The sequence below is a fragment of the Mastigoproctus giganteus genome, chromosome 4 (assembly GCF_048544385.1).
Source record: "Mastigoproctus giganteus isolate SK-2022 chromosome 4, ASM4854438v1, whole genome shotgun sequence".
Taxonomy (NCBI): Eukaryota; Metazoa; Arthropoda; class Arachnida; order Uropygi; family Thelyphonidae; genus Mastigoproctus; species Mastigoproctus giganteus.
Window position 1 is genome coordinate 15,752,796 of NC_143578.1, and position 19,466 is coordinate 15,772,261.

At 36.9% G+C, this 19,466-nt stretch overlaps 1 protein-coding gene across 3 annotated transcripts in view; it reads right to left on the reverse strand.

The window, feature by feature from the left end:
• LOC150086434 (katanin-interacting protein-like) overlaps nt 1-19,466 on the reverse strand; it is a 351,533-nt gene that overhangs the window by 36,540 nt on the left and 295,527 nt on the right. For all 3 annotated transcript variants that reach the window (XM_090372573.1, XM_090372572.1, XM_090372571.1), the window contains 3 exons: nt 19,130-19,280; nt 11,672-11,837; nt 672-838 (listed from right to left, as the gene is read on the reverse strand). In XM_090372573.1, coding sequence (XP_090228699.1) covers nt 672-838; nt 11,672-11,837; nt 19,130-19,280 — 484 coding nt within the window. The remainder of the gene's footprint in view (nt 1-671; nt 839-11,671; nt 11,838-19,129; nt 19,281-19,466) is intronic.

Below are 19,466 nucleotides of genomic sequence, written 5' to 3' on the forward strand. Positions count from 1 at the left end.
TTATTGACACTACCCTTCCACAAAGCGTGATGGTAATTTGTTCCAACAATCAATTACTTACTCTTGGCTGAAAGAAAATTGTAGCACATCTACTCTACAGCCATCCTTTTTCAACTTAAGTTTGTCTCCTTATGTGCATTGTCTAAGAAAGGGTAGGATGCCATCAAAATTTAGTTCATTGAACCAATTTAAAGCCTTAAACATTTCAATCAGGTCTCTTTGCAGGTGCCTAGTTTCCAAGTTCTGCAATTTCCAGAACTGAGGTCTTTCGTGATAAGGGTACCACTTTGTGTCTTGACTAATCTGGTTGCTATTCTCTGCACTCATTTCAAGAAATTCACATCTTTCTGAAAACAAGGCTTCCACACCTGTATGAAGTACTCGAGATGGAGCCTAATCATTGCCTTATACAATGGGATAATCACTTCCTCATCCCTGCTGGCAAAGTTCCTGTATATCATTGACAAATACCAGTTACAGTAGTTATTTTCCCCGTAGTCATTCTCATGGTATAAATCCTAACAGATTATTTGCTTACCACTGCATTTCATTAAATAAAAAGATTTACATGCTTATGAATTTATATATTTAAGAATATTTTATACATATTTAATAAAAGTAAGTGTAAAGTTAATTATTAATTAATAAATAATAAATGCTAAGTTACTTACTTAGAAACAGGAGATAAAAATGATTCTAATATAGCATAATTTGGAGGTCCAGAAAAATTTATTTCCTGGCAGTAATCAAAGTGACAATTTCCTGGTGCTTTCCTAAGTATAAAACCTTCTGGTGGAGAGATAGCATTACTGTCAACGGTGACATGCAAGATTTTCACCTGCAATATACATTTTCTTTTTAAACTGGATTGCTACTATATTTGCTATGCAAAAATGTAAAGTGGACAATTCTTTATTTTTTTGTCTAATATATCATATTCATATTATTGTTTTAAACCAGGCTCTTCTAAAAGTTACTTAAAAGTTAAAGATTTTTTTCTAATTGATTTTAAATATCTTTGTTTATACTTATAATAATATAATAATTAAAAACAGCATTACACTGTTCAGAAATACGCTACTGTACTTTTAAGTGTAAATTTTTACTGTTAAATATTGTACTGCATTGTATAGTATTTTAATTTGATGTGATGTCAATTTAAATCAAAAAAATTTGCATGCTTATAAATTTATATATATTTAAGAATATTTTATAGATATTTACATTGACAGATCAACAGAAAAAACATAACTTTTTTCCTATGAGAAAAGAGGATTTTTATATATAGACAAATGTATATTTTCAGTGTATTGGGTAGGGGTGCTGACATGTTAAGTGTAATTACCATGGAAAAAATTGAGAAAGCCAGCCAGGTAAAGGCAGATAACCTGAAATTAAATTAGATTAACATAAAAATAATAATGATAACAACAATGGTACCCAAATCAGTGGGTCCTAGCACTTTAACTACTCTTCAAAGGTTCGCAGCCAAAACCGTAGGAGCCACTGCAATAAGCAGGGTCTCTGTTTCTGTTATGATGTATACGTACAAAATGCATACATCATAGCCGAACCAACAAAGATCAAAAGGAAGGAATAAAATTCAAACATATCTTGTTAAGGAAAAAATTAATGAATGAAAGTTTCAATTCAAAAAGACAAGACTCTAAACGTTGTTTGAGAAGAAAAAAAGGAACAATAGCAGAGGAATAGCATCTTGATATTGCTTTCAGCCAGCCTAATCGCACATTAGAAATAAGTTTTAGTAATTAAGGACAGTATAAAGCAATTGTAAGAAGGAGAATATAGTTGTGCTCAGGTTATCCGGGGTTGCTAAACCCGTACCATAGTCGGTCCCTGGACAGATGACTGGACAAATGCCTCATGTGTTTTAAGTCAGTATTGGTATTGTCACTGAGGAAATGTAAAAAGAAAAAAAAATTTAAATAAAAATAATGTCAACAAAACAGCAAGCAGGGCATAAAACACAACACACCCAAGAATAGCCAATCCACGGGCACAAGCTTTCTACATCGTGAGACACGACAGAGGCTAGGGGGTATATAACTATACATTATGTACAGGCCTTAAAGTAATATGTATGTTGGTCTCTGTCGGGTTGGCTATGATATATGCGTTTCATACATATACATCATAACAGAAACAGAGACCCTGTTATTGCGGTGGCTCCTACGGTTTTGGCTGCCGACCCCTTGAAGAGTAGTTAAAGAACTAGGACCCACTGCTTTAGATACCATTGTTGTTATCATTATTATTTTTATTAATCTAATTTAATTTCAGGTTATCTGCTTTTACCTGGCTGGCTTTCTCAATTTTTTCCATGATAATTACACTTGATAGGTCAGCACCCCACCCAATACACTGAAAATATACATTTGTCTATATTTCATTATGGTTGCTGGGTATTTCTGCTGTAACTAGTAGTGCCCCAGATCCATAACCTAGTTTAATATTTTAATACTTTTTCTTCCTTAGTCGTTCAGTAATGTGATCATATCCTATTATTTTTATCACTATTATATATATATATATATATATATATATATATATATATAAAACAGGAAAAATAATAGTAATAATAAAACTTAAGCCAGCTGTATGGCAAACCAATAAAGCGAAAAACAGATTGAAACTAAAGGTAAATGCAAACAATGGGGAGGGGCGGAAAGGTAACAAGACTGAAAATAGTGTAGAAGTTATGCTCCAAAGAATTTAAAATAGAAAATTGAATTAGACAAAATTTAGCAGCACCAGGTCCAAATTGTGTGAAATATCACTATAAACAGAGTCAGAACCAACTACAATACAAAATTAAACTAAATAAACAAAAATAGACTGACCATTATGCCCCATCTCATCGGAGGACCACGAGGCCAATAATGGTCAGATAATCACTGCATTTCAAACACTAGACAAATCGTTGCAGGGGCAAGTCAATCAAAAAGATCAGCCCCATATCCAATCGATAGATTAATGCGCCAATGCAAAGGATTTGAATAGTGATGGTCCTTATGTTGTGAAAAATATAAATAGGATAGATAATAGCACGCATATGGAAACAACCATACTACTGACAAGATTAACATTAAACCAGATTTAAACAGACAAGAATTAAGCTATAGCAGAACTTAACTCTAGTACCACATACAAACCTGTCACCAACAATAGTAGTATCATCACAAAGAAACTTACTGCTTTCATCAAACAATTAAATATCAATTTTAATAATTACAACTTTCCTTACATTTATTTTATCCCAAAATTTCATAAAAATCCCATAAGTTTCAGATTTATCACATCCTGCAAAAACAGTTATTCTCCAAAACGTGGAAAAGCACTAGAGCAACTCCTTAAACCTATCTTAAACATTCTTCTCAACAGCAGAATCACTGCAAATAATCAGCCTGTTATAGAGGCAATATGGTACTGGTTTGCCTTAGCAGTATGGTTTGCCATACTGCTGGCTTAAGTTTTATTATTACTATTATTTTTCCTGTTTTATACAACATGCAATGGATTATGCTATTACGCTGCCTCTGATGCTTGCTTTACCAATTTTATTTCTTACTTTTTATTTTTACCTATTTTTACTTGTTGTTGTTGTTTGGTTTTTAGGAGCATTAGCAACCGAGGCCATTATTGCTCTGAGGATATGCGGTGGCCATTCCCTGACCTTTCCACATCCTCCGTATTTGGTGGTCACGGGCTCGAACCCCAGTCTAATCAAGAAGCGGCGTGTGCTATGCACTGCTGCTCCTGCCCACCTGGCTACGGAGGCGCCCTTTTTACTTGTTAATTAGTTTGTTACATCTACAGGTGACTCCCCGCTTAACGCTCATAATTTGTTCCGAAAAACAGAGCACTAAGTGAATCCGCGCTAAGCGAGCGCCGCATTCCCATATGATATTTCCTAATCAATAATAAACAGTAGTGAAAAGATGCACAAATGTCAGTCAAAATATTTAATATTCAAATATTTGCACATATAAAATATTCTGCATTACATACGTATATAATTATGTGGTAACTACTTAAGTATCAAAATTAAACTTAAAATTCCAATTAAAATCATGAAAAATGTGTCAATTTTGGGTTGTACTTTGGCCCTCTTCCTGGTAAACTAAAAGGGGTTTTAATTTTAAATCCCCCGCAGCGTTACCACCCAACAATAAAGTCAACCAATCCTTCGCCGCTTTGAAACCTGGCATGTTTTGTTCTTCTTTCAATATGAAACTTCTTTTAGGCATTTGTTTCCAAAAAAGTCCTGCTTCATCTATGTTAAAAACTTGTTGAGAAGCATAGCACATAATACCCCTCTTCTATAATTTTGACAAGTTCTTTTTTGAAAGTTTCAGTGGCTTCTCCCTGGATTTTAAATCTATTCAACCAGCCCTTACTAGTTTTAAATGGTTCCACATTTTTTTTTTTTTTTTTTTTTATTTAGGTGAGTTTTCTTCAGATCATCATATAGGCCAATCTCTCTCTCTCTCTCTTTTTTTTTTTTTTTTTTTTTTTATAATATTTAAGTTAACTGAATTTTGCATTGGATATTATCTTCAATAAAATTAGTTAAAGTCTCTCCATTTCAATCCTAATAGCCAGCCTAGCTTGCAGTGGAACAGTCATCTTTCCTGCTGCTAAAATTAATTCGTTATAATTGTTCTTAGTCATTGCCAGTCCTACATTATGGCACACATCCGCTTGTCGTTGACTGGAATCAATTTGCTTCAAAACTCCTAATTTAATTTTCAAATTCAGGCTTTTTCTTACATTTATAGTCTTCAAGAAATTTATTATAGTTACACACAGAGCGTACAAATAAAGAAGAAATATATGAGCTTTCGGCTATATGGTAGCCTTCATCAGAATTAAAAATACATGAATGGCAGTTGGAATGGAGATGTGCACTGCCAGGTGCGTGAGACGCGAGGTTTAATTGTTTGTTGACGTTTGTGGCTGTGACGCATGATGACGTGGCCAGCGTTTGTCCAATGATAGAACTACTGACTCTGTGATCGGGTTGACTTGGCAACCACTGTTCCTGTTCAAGGATTTATCCGAAGATTTTATGATTTTATATTTAACGATTCCAACCAGGTACGCTTTAGGTAATGGTGGGATCTGTCTACCACCACGACATCGCGGTGTGGGTCGATGTCGTGGTGGGTTGTCCAGACATGCTCGGCGATAGCTGAGTGTTCTACATCCGCTAAACGGATCGCTCTTTTGTGCTCCGAGAGACGTTTCTCGAGTCGACGTCCAGTCTCTCCAAAGTAGCAGCTAGTGCAGTCACGGCAAGAGATGCGATAGACCAAACCGCTCTGCAGAAGGGTGGGGACAGGTGTTTTCACGTTGGAAATGAAAGAACGCAGTTTCTTGCCTGGGAGTTGGATGCACTTTATCCCGTGTGTTCTTAGGATAAAGTGCATCCAACTCCCAGGCAAGAAACTGCGTTCTTTCATTTCCAACGTGAAAACACCTGTCCCCACCCTTCTGCAGAGCGGTTTGGTCTATCGCATCTCTTGCCGTGACTGCACTAGCTGCTACTTTGGAGAGACTGGACGTCGACTCGAGAAACGTCTCTCGGAGCACAAAAGAGCGATCCGTTTAGCGGATGTAGAACACTCAGCTATCGCCGAGCATGTCTGGACAACCCACCACGACATCGACCCACACCGCGATGTCGTGGTGGTAGACAGATCCCACCATTACCTAAAGCGTACCTGGTTGGAATCGTTAAATATAAAATCTTCGGATAAATCCTTGAACAGGAACAGTGGTTGCCAAGTCAACCCGATCACAGAGTCAGTAGTTCTATCATTGGACAAACGCTGACCACGTCATCATGCGTCACAGCCACAAACGTCAACAAACAATTAAACCTCGCGTCTCACGCACCTGGCAGTGCACATCTCCATTCCAACTGCCATTCATGTATTTTTAATTCTGATGAAGGCTACCATATAGCCGAAAGCTCATATATTTCTTCTTTATTTGTACGCTCTGTGTGTAACTATAATAAATTTCTTAATGAATCCAGAGCGCGTAGGCCTGTTTCGTTATTTATAGTCTTCGTACTGCATCTAGATGTCGTTGCTTTTTCATTCTCATCTGCCATTATTAACTCTTCGAAAACGTAATGGCGTTGGTTGCATTAATTACGATACAATGTTCAAGTAAACTGTCCGTTATGCACAATGTCTAATACTGTACTGAGTGATGACTAGACTGGATAAATGCATATGACACAAATATTACAAGCAATATACTTAATCATTTTTTAAAATGTTGATCTCAGAACTATGTAACAAGTCACTGTACTGCAATTAAATTAACGTGCGAGAAAATTTCACTGAGTGTGGGAAAATTTCTCAAGCTGGTGTGGAAAACGTTTTAATGCTGTTTTGCTATTCATTTTCAACCTATCGACTCCATCAAATGAAACGATTTCGTTAAATATGCCAAAAATGCAAGCTGTAAAAGAGCGTTATAGTGATTTGTGACAGAATTATAGTCAGATATGGGTTATAATATAAGAACAGTGTTATAGCGAATCAGCGTAAAGCGAACTGTGTTATAATGAGGGCTTGCTGTATGTATATATATATATATATATTTTTTTTTTTGTAATTGTATATGAGTAACCAAATGGCTATGGCTACTGGCTTCAGAGGAGTGAAATACAATTGCTCAGATTGCCTTCCACCAGTCACAGTTTTTAATTCACAAATCATAATAGAGCCACATTTGGCTTGTATAACAGCTTCAATCCTCCTGGGCATGCTTTCTACCAATTTCATGGAGGTTTTGGCTGGAAATCACAACCATTTCTGAAAAATAAGATGCCAGAGCTAGTTTAGAAAGGTGTTTTGGTCGATTTTTTTGGTTTTTTTTTTTTTTTTTTTTTTTAGGAGCATTAGCAACTAAGGCCATATTGCTCCGGGGATATGCGGTGGTCATTCCTTGACCTTTCAGCATCCTCTGTATTTGGTGGTCACGGGCTTGAACCCCGGTCTAATCAAGAAGCGTGTGCTATGCACTGCTGCTCCTGCCCACCTGGCTACGGAGGCACCAGGTGTTTTGGTGGAAGCGTAATCCAATGCTCCAATCCATCTGGCATGGAATCAATGGAGTTGAGGTCCACGCTCTGAGCTGGCCAAATGAAATTTTTGATGTCACTGTCCACAAATCAATCCTGTATGTCCCTCTCTATAACAGAAGCAGTCACACCGATACTGATAAAGAAATGGTATACATAATTATAAAAAACATGCAAGTAGGTTATGGTTTCAGTTGCCACCACCAATTGGGCAAGTCCAAACCAGCTGAAAACAAACCTAGACTACCTCCAGCATATTTCACAGTTGGGATGAACAGAATCTGACTGGAAGCACTCAGAGGAAATCCTATCAGAAGAAACATCCACCAGAGCAAAAATTGCATAGCACGATCAGCAACTCTATAGCATTTTCTGTTGCGACTGTTGAGTTCATGAACATTAAGAATGACACCACATTGGTAACTGTGATGTTGGACATTTGTGCAACCACCTGTACCATTGAATTCATAGCTATGCAGCTCCCTGCAAGCCTATGAGGTGTTAGTGTACAATCTGAAAATTTTCATTATTCATGGTGGGTTGGATGAAAAACTAGTTTCTACAGAGGAATCCTATATAACTTTTGATTAAGATAACCTCTCAGCTGTAAATTATTGAATCTGTTATTTATTTTTCTTAGAAGTGTCATTTTTAAAGATTTAATTTTTTATCACTTCTTTCATTTCTTACCCAGAATTATTATTATTTTTTTCCCTCTTGATGAATGCTTAACTGGTTTTCTGCATTTAGCAATAGTAATAACCATATAGTGCAATGCAGCCACAGACTTTTGCAGCACTGACTGGAAAAAAAAAAAAAAAAAAATATATATATATATATATATATATATATAAATTAGTAGATAAGAAAATGCAAATTGTTTGCTTCCCTCCTCACATAAGTAAATATCCAGTTGATCTTTGAATTTCTTCAAACTGTCAGCCTGAACTACCTGTAAAGGCAACCTGATCAACCAATCAACGAATTGCTGGCTAAAAGATTTGGGTTTTTTATGGTGTAAAAAGTAATTTGAATTTATAGCCCCAAGTTCTGGAATTCTCTTTAACAGTGAAAATTCTGCCTTTGTTCACTTTACTGACACCTCTCAGAGAATTATAAATCTCAATCAGGTCACCTATGAGGTGCCTCATTGCCAGTTTCCTCATTGCCATCAGCATTCAACCTGCTCAAACCATTCAAGACCTCATACACCTCAATCAGATCACCTCGCAGGTGCCTAGTCTCCAGATGATGCAACTTGCAGAATTTAAGCCTTTCTTCATAAGCACACACCTTTGTTCCATTCACTAATCTTGTTGCCCTTCTCTGTACTCGTTCCAACAGCTCTAGATCCTTCTTAAAATGAGGCCTCCAGACCTGTATACAGTACTCAAGGTGTGGCCTGACCATTGCCTTATACAAGGGGATAATCACCTCTATATCCCTGCTAGAAAAATTCGTGTATATCATTGACAAGACACCGTGAGCTACTCTTGCAGACCGTCCACACTGTTCAGAAAACTTCATATCTGCCTACACAATTACCCTCAGGTCCTTTTTGTTCTCTAGCACTGTCAGTGTAGTACCACAGAGTTGATATGTTACTCTGGGGTTACTGCTTCCCATATGTAGTACTTTACATTTGTCAATGTTAAACTTCATTTGTCACCTCACAGCACATCTGCTCAACTTTTCTAGATCTTGCTGCAGCAGCATACTATCATTCATGTCCTTAACAACCCTGCCAACCTTCGTATTGTCTGCAAACTTGGACATTAAGCTTGATATACCATCATCAATATCATTTATAAAGACAGAAAACAAAAATGGACCTAACACTGAACCCAGAGGGACTCCAATAATAACATTAGTCCACAATGAGCAGTGACCATTGATTACCACTCTGTCTTCTCCCACTCAACCATCCCTTTATCCATAGCGGCAATTTGCCTCCAATGCCACACTGCTCCAATTTGTGCAGCAGTCTTCCATGTGCAACAGTATCAAAAGCTTTTCTAAGATCCAAATATATGATATCAATGTTATCCACTGCATCCAGTTCCTTTGTGACCACATCATAGTATCCAATCAAACTGGTCATGCAAGACTTTCCCTTAACCAAACCATGCTGTGTCTGAGCTATAACTGAAGTCTTGTCTAGATGATCCTGCAGTGCTTCTTTTACCAGCGCCTCCATTAATTTTCCTGGAACCGAAGTTAAACTAACAGGTCTATAATTACTTGTGTCGCCCTTTGATCCTCCTTTGTGAATTGGGGTCACATTTGCACATCTCAAGTCCATGGGTACCTCTCCTGAGTCTAAAGAAGCTCTCATAATTATGGCTAAGGGTTTGCTTACTTCCTTTGCTGTCTCCTTTAATATAACTGGAAAGATCCCATCCATCCCGGGTGCCTTTTTTATGTTTATCTTCAACAATTTCTCCTTCACTTTCCTCTCAGTTATTAAAAAATCATCTAGCTCACTGCCAGATTTCAATTCACCTCTGGCATTCCCTTTCCTAAATAACTCATGTGTGAATGTAGATGAAAAATACTCATATAGTTTGTTAGCCACCTGAGCAGGATCATCAACAGTTGAACCATCAATATCTAGTGGACCAATCTGATTCATCCCTTTCCTTCTAGAGTTTACATAGGTAAAGAACTCTTTGCTGTTTTTTTTTTTTTTTTTTTTTTTGCATCCTTTGCCAAAGATTGCTCATAATCTGGCTTTGCCTGCCTAATCTCCTTTGTGACTTGGTTACAGACCAGCTTATATCTATCATAAGCGTCCATGTCACCCATTAATTTATATGTATCCCATACATTTTATTTCTCTGCCATATGTCTCATTACTTCATCTGACATCCATTTAGGCCTAAACCTTGAACAATATTTCTTAGTTTGTATGTAATGCCTAGTAGCTTCCAAGATTAATTCTTTGAATGCTTCCCATTTTGAATTTGCTGTTGGTAACATCATCAGTTGGTCCCACTGTATTGAATTTAAATACTGTCTCAGACCACCGTAGTCGCCTTTATGAAAGCAAAAACCCTTCCCTTTACCCCTGATGGTAGTTACCTATTTGAGTAAATCCCACTTCAGCACACTGTGATCACTGCCACCACTTTATCTGCAGATAGAGGAACCACTTAATCTGAGAGCTCCATGTAGCAGCGTTTATCACTGTGAGCTCAATTTATTTTTGAGGTTATCGTGTTAAACTTGTGCTGAAAAGTGAGTAAATGTCATCATGCAAGTGTTTGAACAATCTCAATTTATTTTGTTATATTTGTAGTAATTACATAGTCCTCAAGCAAAGACAAGATATTACAGAATTTGTAAAAATGTATATGCTGTGAAAACAGTTGAGAGCTGGACTCAGTCTCCAGGCATGTAGACGTCAGTTTTATTTTCAGAAGCTTCATTTTCAGCACTTTCTGCTGCTACATTCTGAAATATAAGTGGAGGGCACGGGATTGGCAGGTTAGCTCCAAGTGGGATTAGTCCAATGGCAGATGAAATATTAGAATACACAATGCCCTTCTTACTCTTTGCATTGTATCCCTGTACATTAACTAAGCAAGGGTAACAGTCATCACAGTAATTTGTAAGCTCCTGCCAAATCAGGGGAATTGCAAATGATATAGCCATTCTTTATAACATTTTTCACAATGCTTCAACACTGATTTGGCAAACTTTATGTGGAGCCCATTGTTTACCTTGGTCACCAAGTTTCACTCCAAAATAAGCACAATATACATTTTTTACAAATTCTGTAATATCTTGTCTTTGCTTGAGGACTATGTAACTTCCACAAATATAACAAAATAAATTGAGATTGTTCAAACACTTGCATGATGACATTTTACGCTTCAACACTGATTTGGCAAACTTTATGTGGAGCCCATTGTTTACCTTGGTCACCAAGTTTCACTCCAAAATAAGCACAATATACATTTTTTACAAATTCTGTAATATCTTGTCTTTGCTTGAGGACTATGTAACTTCCACAAATATAACAAAATAAATTGAGATTGTTCAAACACTTGCATGATGACATTTTACTCACTTTTCAGCACAAGTTTAACACGATAAATTCAAAAATAAATCGAGCTCACAGTGATAAACGCTGCTACATGGAGCTCTCAAGGTCAGAAATTAATGAATGAATGCAGTGTTGCTAACATGTGAAGATTTAGTTAACAAATTCCCAGCATTTGCTCTTAACTTAATTCATTAAAATCTAATAATACAACTCATGACATCAAATTTAGGTAATTTTTGAAAAAAAAAAAAAAAAACAAAAAAAAACAAATGAATAACATGTTTGAAATCAGCATAAAAACTGAGTTAAAACCAGCTATCAGTTTACAAACATCATAAACCATACAGAATGGTGTAATTAAAGTTATATCTGGAAAAAAAAAAAAAAAAAAGCCAATAAAAATTGGCTTTTTTTCATAATTACATAAATCAGACAAAGAAAGAGATAAAGAAAAATAAAATTTTTATATTAAAACAACTCTACATTCAACATATAAAACTTACTCCAGTATATGCATCATCCGGACTGGCATTATAATTCCACAACCGTAACCCTGTTATTCCTGTAGGCTCTTCAAAAGTGATTGTGATTATAGGCGGACAACTTTCAATAAAACTAGTGCACCACATATGATCTTTATTTAGTGTTACATGCACTCCATCAAGTAGCCTATATCACAAACAAAAGGAATGAGAATAACTTATACAAATATATTGGTTTAAAAAAGATATTAAACACTAATTTATATAAAGAGCACCCAAGACATAATGCTACCTATTTTACTGTGATAAAATTATTACCAACACAGAAAGACAACTTAATATCCCTATATACAGTTCCTAAAATTTAATATAAGTTGCTTGTGAGAATGATTACCTTTGATTACTGGTTACCTCAGTCATTCCGATTGATTCTACTTGATTCTGGACATGGCACAATCATTTGAAAGTGTCTGCAATTCTGCCCAGACACGATAGGAGGGAGTACATGATGAGAGCCTTGTCAATTAATTCGGCCCTGGAGGGAATGAGCAAGGCTCAAGGGGTAGAATTTTTTTCAGCGTGGACTGTGCTTGTTAATAGGAGAGACTGCTTCTACAGGGATGGGATACACTTAAATAGAAAGGGTGCAAGAATATTTGCTGATGCTATCGAGGCAGTGTTAGGTGGGTCAGAAAACTGCTAGCTTGGGGGGGATTCACAGACTAAAAGGTTAAAAGTAGCCGCAGGCAGAGGTGAAGGTGATTCTTGCACAACTTCTATTAGAATAAGTAGAGACCTGGAGCGAGGGATGCTGGGGGTTTCCGGGACTGATGGCAGTCATCGTGAAACAGGTGGGTATATGGGATGTGTCAGGGTAACTAGGAATAGGAATAAGTGCATGTATACCAATGCTAGAAGTATAGTAAATAAATTTGATGAATTTGAAGTGTTGGTCAAGACATCAAAGGCGGATATTGTTGGGATAGCAGAGATGTAGTGTCACAATGATATTAGGAATGCAGAATTGAAATTTGGGGAGTACAATGTGTACAGAAAGGATAGACAGGATAGGAAGGGAGGAGGTGTCATGCTGTTAATTAAGAAAAACATAAAATCAAAAGAAGTGCATCCAGTTGATATAGATGAACAGTGCACTGTTGAGTCAGTTTGGTGTGACATAAGCACTGTGAAAGCAAAAATAAGAGTAGGAGTGTGTTATAGGCCTAATGACTCGAATGAGTACAATGAACAATTGTAAAGAGAAATAGAGTGGGCTAGTAAATCAGAATGTCTTATAATTGAATCTTGCAGCCATTGTTTTTGTATATAGTGGTAGGGAATTCAAATTTTTAATTGAGGTAGTTAGGTAGCTCTAACGTATAATTTATAGAGTATTACGCTTCACTGTTTCTATTAGATAGCGTAGTATTGACATTTAATTAATTTAATTTATTGATTTTATTAATTTAAAGTATCATGCCCCAAACTAAAGCAGCAAAGCAACGGGCACAAAGTGGCAGGAGTGCTGTGACTGGGGGGAGAACTGAGGGGGGCGATTCTCCGACGCATCACAGCCTAAAAAAATGTGCAACTTGTGAAATGTTTGACAAACTCTCTAGAACGGAACATGACATTGCCATGGGGGATGTCTTTGTGTGTGCGCGATGTAAGGAGTGTAAGGAAATCAGGCGACAACTCAGCGTTGTTATGGGCCTATATGAGAGTTTGAAGGACAGGGTGGATGCCCTCGAAATATCTAAATTGAGGGGCCCATTAGGCTCTCAGCTGACCACATCAATGCCAGAGCTTGCACTTGGTCATAACGCAATACAGCAGCAACCCTCAAGGCAGAATGTGCTGGTCCCACAGGAACTAGTAGTTGTTGGTGACTATTGTCAGGGAAACGGGAAACATGCTTTGTAAAAAGGATAGGTGGAACAGGACCAGGGTATGTCTGCCAGGGGCAAAGGTTGATGACGTTGTAGAGCGGATATCATCTTTTAAGGGCACAAAAGGTGATATAGTTGTACACGTTGGCACTAATGATATTAGGAGTAGGAGACCAGCAGAATTACTTAACAAGTACAGGTCACTGTTGACCAAAAGCCGAGAATTAGGGTTGAATTTGAAAGTGTCTGCAATTCTGCCCAGACACGATAGAAGGGAGTATATGACGAGAGCCTTGTCGATCAATTCGGCCCTGGAAAGAATGTGCAAGGCTCAAGGGGTAGAATTTTTTTCAGCCTGGACTGTACTTGTTAACAGGAGAGACTGCTTCTATAGGGATGGGATACACTTAAATAGAAAGGGTTCAAGAATATTTGCTGATGCTATCGAGGCAGTGTTAGGTGGGTCGTAAAACTGCTAGCTTGGGGAGATACAAGGACTAATAGTTTAACAGTAGCCGTAGGCAGAGGTGAAGGTGATTCTTGCACAACTTCTATTAGAATAAGTAGCGACCTGGAGCGTGGGGTGTTGGGGGTTTCAGGGACGGATGGCAGTCATCCTGAAATAGGTGGGTATATGGGATGTGTTAGGGTAACTGAGAATAGGAGTAGGAGCATGTATGCTTGCATGTATACCAATGCTAGAAGTATAGTAAATAAATTTGATGAATTTGAAGTGTTGGTCAAGACATCAAAGGCGGATATTGTTGGGATAGCAGAGACGTGGTGTCACACAGATATAAGGAATGCTGAACTGGAATTTGAGGAGTACAATATGTACAGAAAGGATAGACAGGATAGAAAGGGAGGAAGTGTTATGCTGTTAATTAAGAAAAACATAAAATCAAAAGAAGTGCATCCAGTTGATATAGATGAACAGTGCACTGTTGAGTCAGTTTGGTGTGACATAAGCACTGCGAAAGCAAAAATAAGAGTAGAAGTGTGTTATAGGCCTAATGACTCGAATGAGTACAATGAACAATTGTACAGAGAAATAGAGTGGGCTAGTAAATCGGAATGTCTTATAATGGGGGATTTTAACTTCCCAGATATTAACTGGAACTTGTGGGTTGGTCACTCACACACTAGTCAGACTTTTGTGGATTTATTGGATGATTGTTTTCTGCAGCAGCATGTTCCAGAGGCAACAAGAGAAAGTAATACTCTTGATCTGGTTATCAGCAGTGATCATTTGTGTATTAAGAATTTGCAGATAAAGAACCACTAGGTGGCAGTGATCACAGTGTACTGATGTGGGATTTACTTAAAGATTTAATTACCATCAGGGGTAAAGGAAAGGGTTTTTGCTTCCGTAAAGGTGAGTACAGTGGTCTCCGACAGTTTTTAAATTCTGTACAGTGGGATAAACTGACGATGTTACCAACAGTAAATTCTAAGTGGGAAGCATTCAAGGAATTAATCGTGGAAGCTACTAAAAGTTTCATACCTATTAAGAAATATTGTTCAAGGTTTAGGCCTAAATGGTTATCTAATGAACTAATGAGACTCGTGACAGAGAAGAAAAATGGATGGGATACATATAAATTATCAAGCGACTCAGAAGCCTATGGCAGATATAAGCTAGTCTGTAATCAGGTCACAAAAGAGGTTAGGCAGGTGAAGGCAGATTACAAGAAATCTTTGGCAAAGGGTGCTAAGAAAAACAGCAAGGATTTCTTTACTTATATAAACTCTGAAAGGAAGGGGATCAATCTGATTGGTCCGCTTGATATCAATGGTTCGACTGTTGACGATCCTGCTCAGATAGCAAACAAACTGGATGAATATTTTGCATCTACATTCACACATGAGGTGTTATTAAGGTTTGAAAATGGCAGAAGGTTATCAAATTGTATCAGGGTGCTTAATGATTTTGTAATAACTGAGAGCAAAGTGTAGGAGAAATTGTTGAAGTTAAACGTAAGAAAGACACCTGGGGTGGATGGGATCTATCCAGTTATATTAAAGGAGGCAGCAAAGCAACTAAGCAAACCCTTAGCCATAATTATGAGAGCATCCTTGGACTCAGGGGAGGTCCCCATGGACTGGAGATGTGCAAATGTATCCCCAATTCACAAAGGGGGATCGAAAAGTGACACGAGTAATTACAGACCAGTTAGTTTAACTTCTGTTCCTGGTAAAATAATGGAGTCACTGGTTAAAGATGCACTGCAGGATCATCTAGACAAGACTGCAGCAATAATTCAGACACAGCATGGGTTTGTTAAGGGAAAGTCTTGTCTGACAAATTTGATAGGATATTATGATATGGTTACAAAGGAACTGGATGCAAAAAATAATTTTGATATCATATATTTGGATTTCAGGAAAGCTTTTGACACTGTTGCACATGGAAGACTATTGTACAGATTGGAGCAGAATGGTATTAAGGGTAAGTTGCTACAATGGATAAAAGGATGGTTGAGTGGGAGAAGACAGAGGGTGGTAATCAATGGGTGCTGCTCTTCGTGGACTAATGTTATTAGTGGAGTCTCACAGGGTTCGGTGTTGGGTCCACTGTTTTGTATATTTATCAATGATATTGATGAAGGTATATCAGGCTTAATGTTGAAGTTTGCAGATGATACAAAGGTTGGTAGGGTTGTTAATGACAGTGTGCTACTGCAACAGGATCTAGATAATTTGGGCAGATGGGCTAAGAAGTGGCAATTGAAGTTTAACCTTGACAAATGCAAAATACGGCATATGAGTAGAAGTAACCCCAGAGAAACGTACCAACTGTGTGGTACTACACTTAAGGTGGTAGAAAATGAAAAAGACCTGGGAGTAATTGTGCAGTCAGATATGAAGTTTTCTGAGCAATGCAGACAGGCTGCCAGGGCAGGTCATGGGTTTTTTTCAATGATATATATAGAAATTTTGCTAGCAGGGAAAAGGAGGTGATTGTCCCACTGTATAAGGCAATGGTCAGGCCAAGCCTTGAGGTACTGCGTACAGGTCTGGAGGCCTCATTTCAGGAAGGATGTAGATTTGCTTGAGCATGTACAGAGAAGGGCAACAAGATTGGTGAGGGAAATGAAGGGATCCTCTTACCAAGAGAGGCTTAAATTTTGCAAACTGCAGTGGCTGGAGACTAGGCACCTGTGCGGCGATCTGATTGAGGTGTATAAGGCCTTGAATGGGTGGAGCACGCTGAATTCTGATGGGATCCTTCCACTTGTTCAGATTACGAACCTAAGGGGACATAAATTCAAATTAAGAAAAAACAGATGTAGAATAGATGTGCGGAAATTTGCCTTTAGCCAGCGGGTGGTTAATTGCTGGAACAAACTTCCATCTGTCGTTGTGGAAGTTGATAAGTTAAATACATTTAAGGAGGAACTGGACAGGCATTTGGAGGGAATGGTGTGATTTTTTTTTTTTTTTTTTGGCTGATGCTGCATAAGCTCATACACTTGCTTTCTTGCATCACATGCCACTACTACTACTACCACTATTTCACTGAACTGTACTCAAGTGTATATACAAAACATTTTGTACTGGATATCTTATGCTAAAGGTTTGACTTGAACTTCTTAGTTGGGGATACGATTATGAATGATATTTTTATTGTATCCATATTAAAAAGTGGGCATTCAAGATTAACTCATGGTTACAGATAACTGCAAGAAGTTTAAGTTGTGATAATTACCTGCATATTATACAATGTTTTTAGAACTTATCATGTTTACTTGTTCATTTGCAAATCACTATGCAGGTAAAACAGGTGCTGAATTTATATGCAGTCTTTTCAACAGTGATTTGTCAATCCTCCAGAACCAGGCTGGAAGGAGTGGCAATGGAATTTCTGTACTTTCATGGCAAAAAATCTTTTCATTAACTCAAGGTAAACTATAATCAAATACAGGCACTCCCCAGCTTATGTGATACTTGACTTATGGAAATTCGACTTTACGTAAGATTTTTCCAGCCAGTGCAAACTAAAAAAAATCGTGGAAATGTATTTTGCATCCCGCAGGAATAAATAGAGATATTGTGAAAATATCGTAATGTGAACCCAATAATACATTGTTGTTTTTTTTTTGGTAATTCGTTCCAAGACCTTGGAAGTTGAAATTTTCGCTATATAACTAAATTATTTATCTCTCTAAAAGGTCATTTTTATAATGGAAATTTCACTACACTTTCATCGTTATCATATGTTCCGTTATAAGAATCAATTTTGAATGCCTTTGTGATATTTTTCTAAAACCCATTTCTGGAGGTCACTACCATAAAAAAATTTGCACTTTCCGGTTTATTGGGCTTTTCTGTCAGCACAATCTATTATAAACAGGTAGTAAACTCTATCTTATTGCATTTGCAATAATCCCGATAACTGTAATTCTGCAGGTTTTTATGTTATGGTATGGTGAAATGAGTTCCCCTTCACTGAAATCTTCAATCATATAAAAAACAAAAATAAAATTTCAGAATCTTCATTCCTATTTACTTATTACAATGGTAAAGGGACCAATGGAAAGTGCAAGTGCTGGCAGTGCTAGGAAACGAAACAAAATTAATCTAGAAACGAAGTTGATTAATTAAGAATTACGAAGCAGGACAAAGTTTGTCATCTATTGCATGGAATTAGGTCTCGCTGCTTCAACAGTGAATACTATTTTAAGGGATAGTGTGCGTATAAAAGAACATGTTAAAGGATCAGTGCATTTAAGACCAAAAGTGATCACAAAACAGCGTTCAGTGCTATATCAAAGATGGAAAAGCTATTAATAATATGGATGGAAAATTAGATTCAGAAGCAAGTGCCTCTGAGTCCAATGGCCATTCAAGCAAAAGCAAGAAGTATTTATGAAGATATTAAGGATAAGTATGGTGAACCCCAAGCCAAGTTTGTGGCAAGCAACAGGTGGTTTAATAGGTTCAAGTATCACGCTGGTTTCCTAAACATTAAAGTATGCGGTGAAGTGCCGATTCTGCAGCTGCAGGGAAATTTTGTGATGTGTTGGAAAAAACCCCTTCTAAATCCCCACAGCCCTCAACTTCCACAGCGGCATGCTTATCAGCTGGAGAGTTAATTCTAGCAATGATGTTTGAAAGATAAAACTTGCTGACATTATGCCTGTCTCCTCTCTCTTTTTGTAATTTTATAATTTTGAAATTTTTGTAATTTTGTACACTTTTGTAATTTTTTCTGCGCATGAGATAAAAAAATTGAATAAATAATTCTATTTACATGTTCGTCGAACATTTCTTTTTTGCTTCAATCAAATTTGCGAGTCTGTATAAGCATTTAGGGAAATTTCGACTTACATAGAGTTCCATGGAATGCAACCCTTACATAAGTCGGGGAGTGGCTGTAGTTTGCCATCAGTTACAATAAGTTGCAGTTATAATATGACAATGTATAACCATATATATATTGCATATATAACAAAGAACTACAAATGAATGCAGATTATTATTTAATCTATTATATCTATTCAATTATTCTTTCTATTAATAATGTGATCATATATTGTGAATTAAATTAACACCTATAATAATAAATATTAAATGACATAATACTTACTTCATAATTGTGTCAGTATGTTCAACTGATGAAGAAATTATCATATTTGGCAATACTGTTATGGCTTCTCCATCCAATCCTATTAGTTCTAATCCAGTCAAGCCTATGAAATGAGGATCACCCCAAGTGCTTGCTAAAGTCAGAGTAACAGCTTTAAAAAAAAAACAAAATTTTATATTTAAAAAGTTATTTTATAAGAAATAAAATTTAAACAGCAAAATCATACTGCTATATTTTATTAATAAATTTATAAATGTATTAATAAAAAATGCCCATGGTAAATTTTGTGAATGCTGAATGCTGGGAATTTTAAATCTGAAATCTAAATGCATTTTAA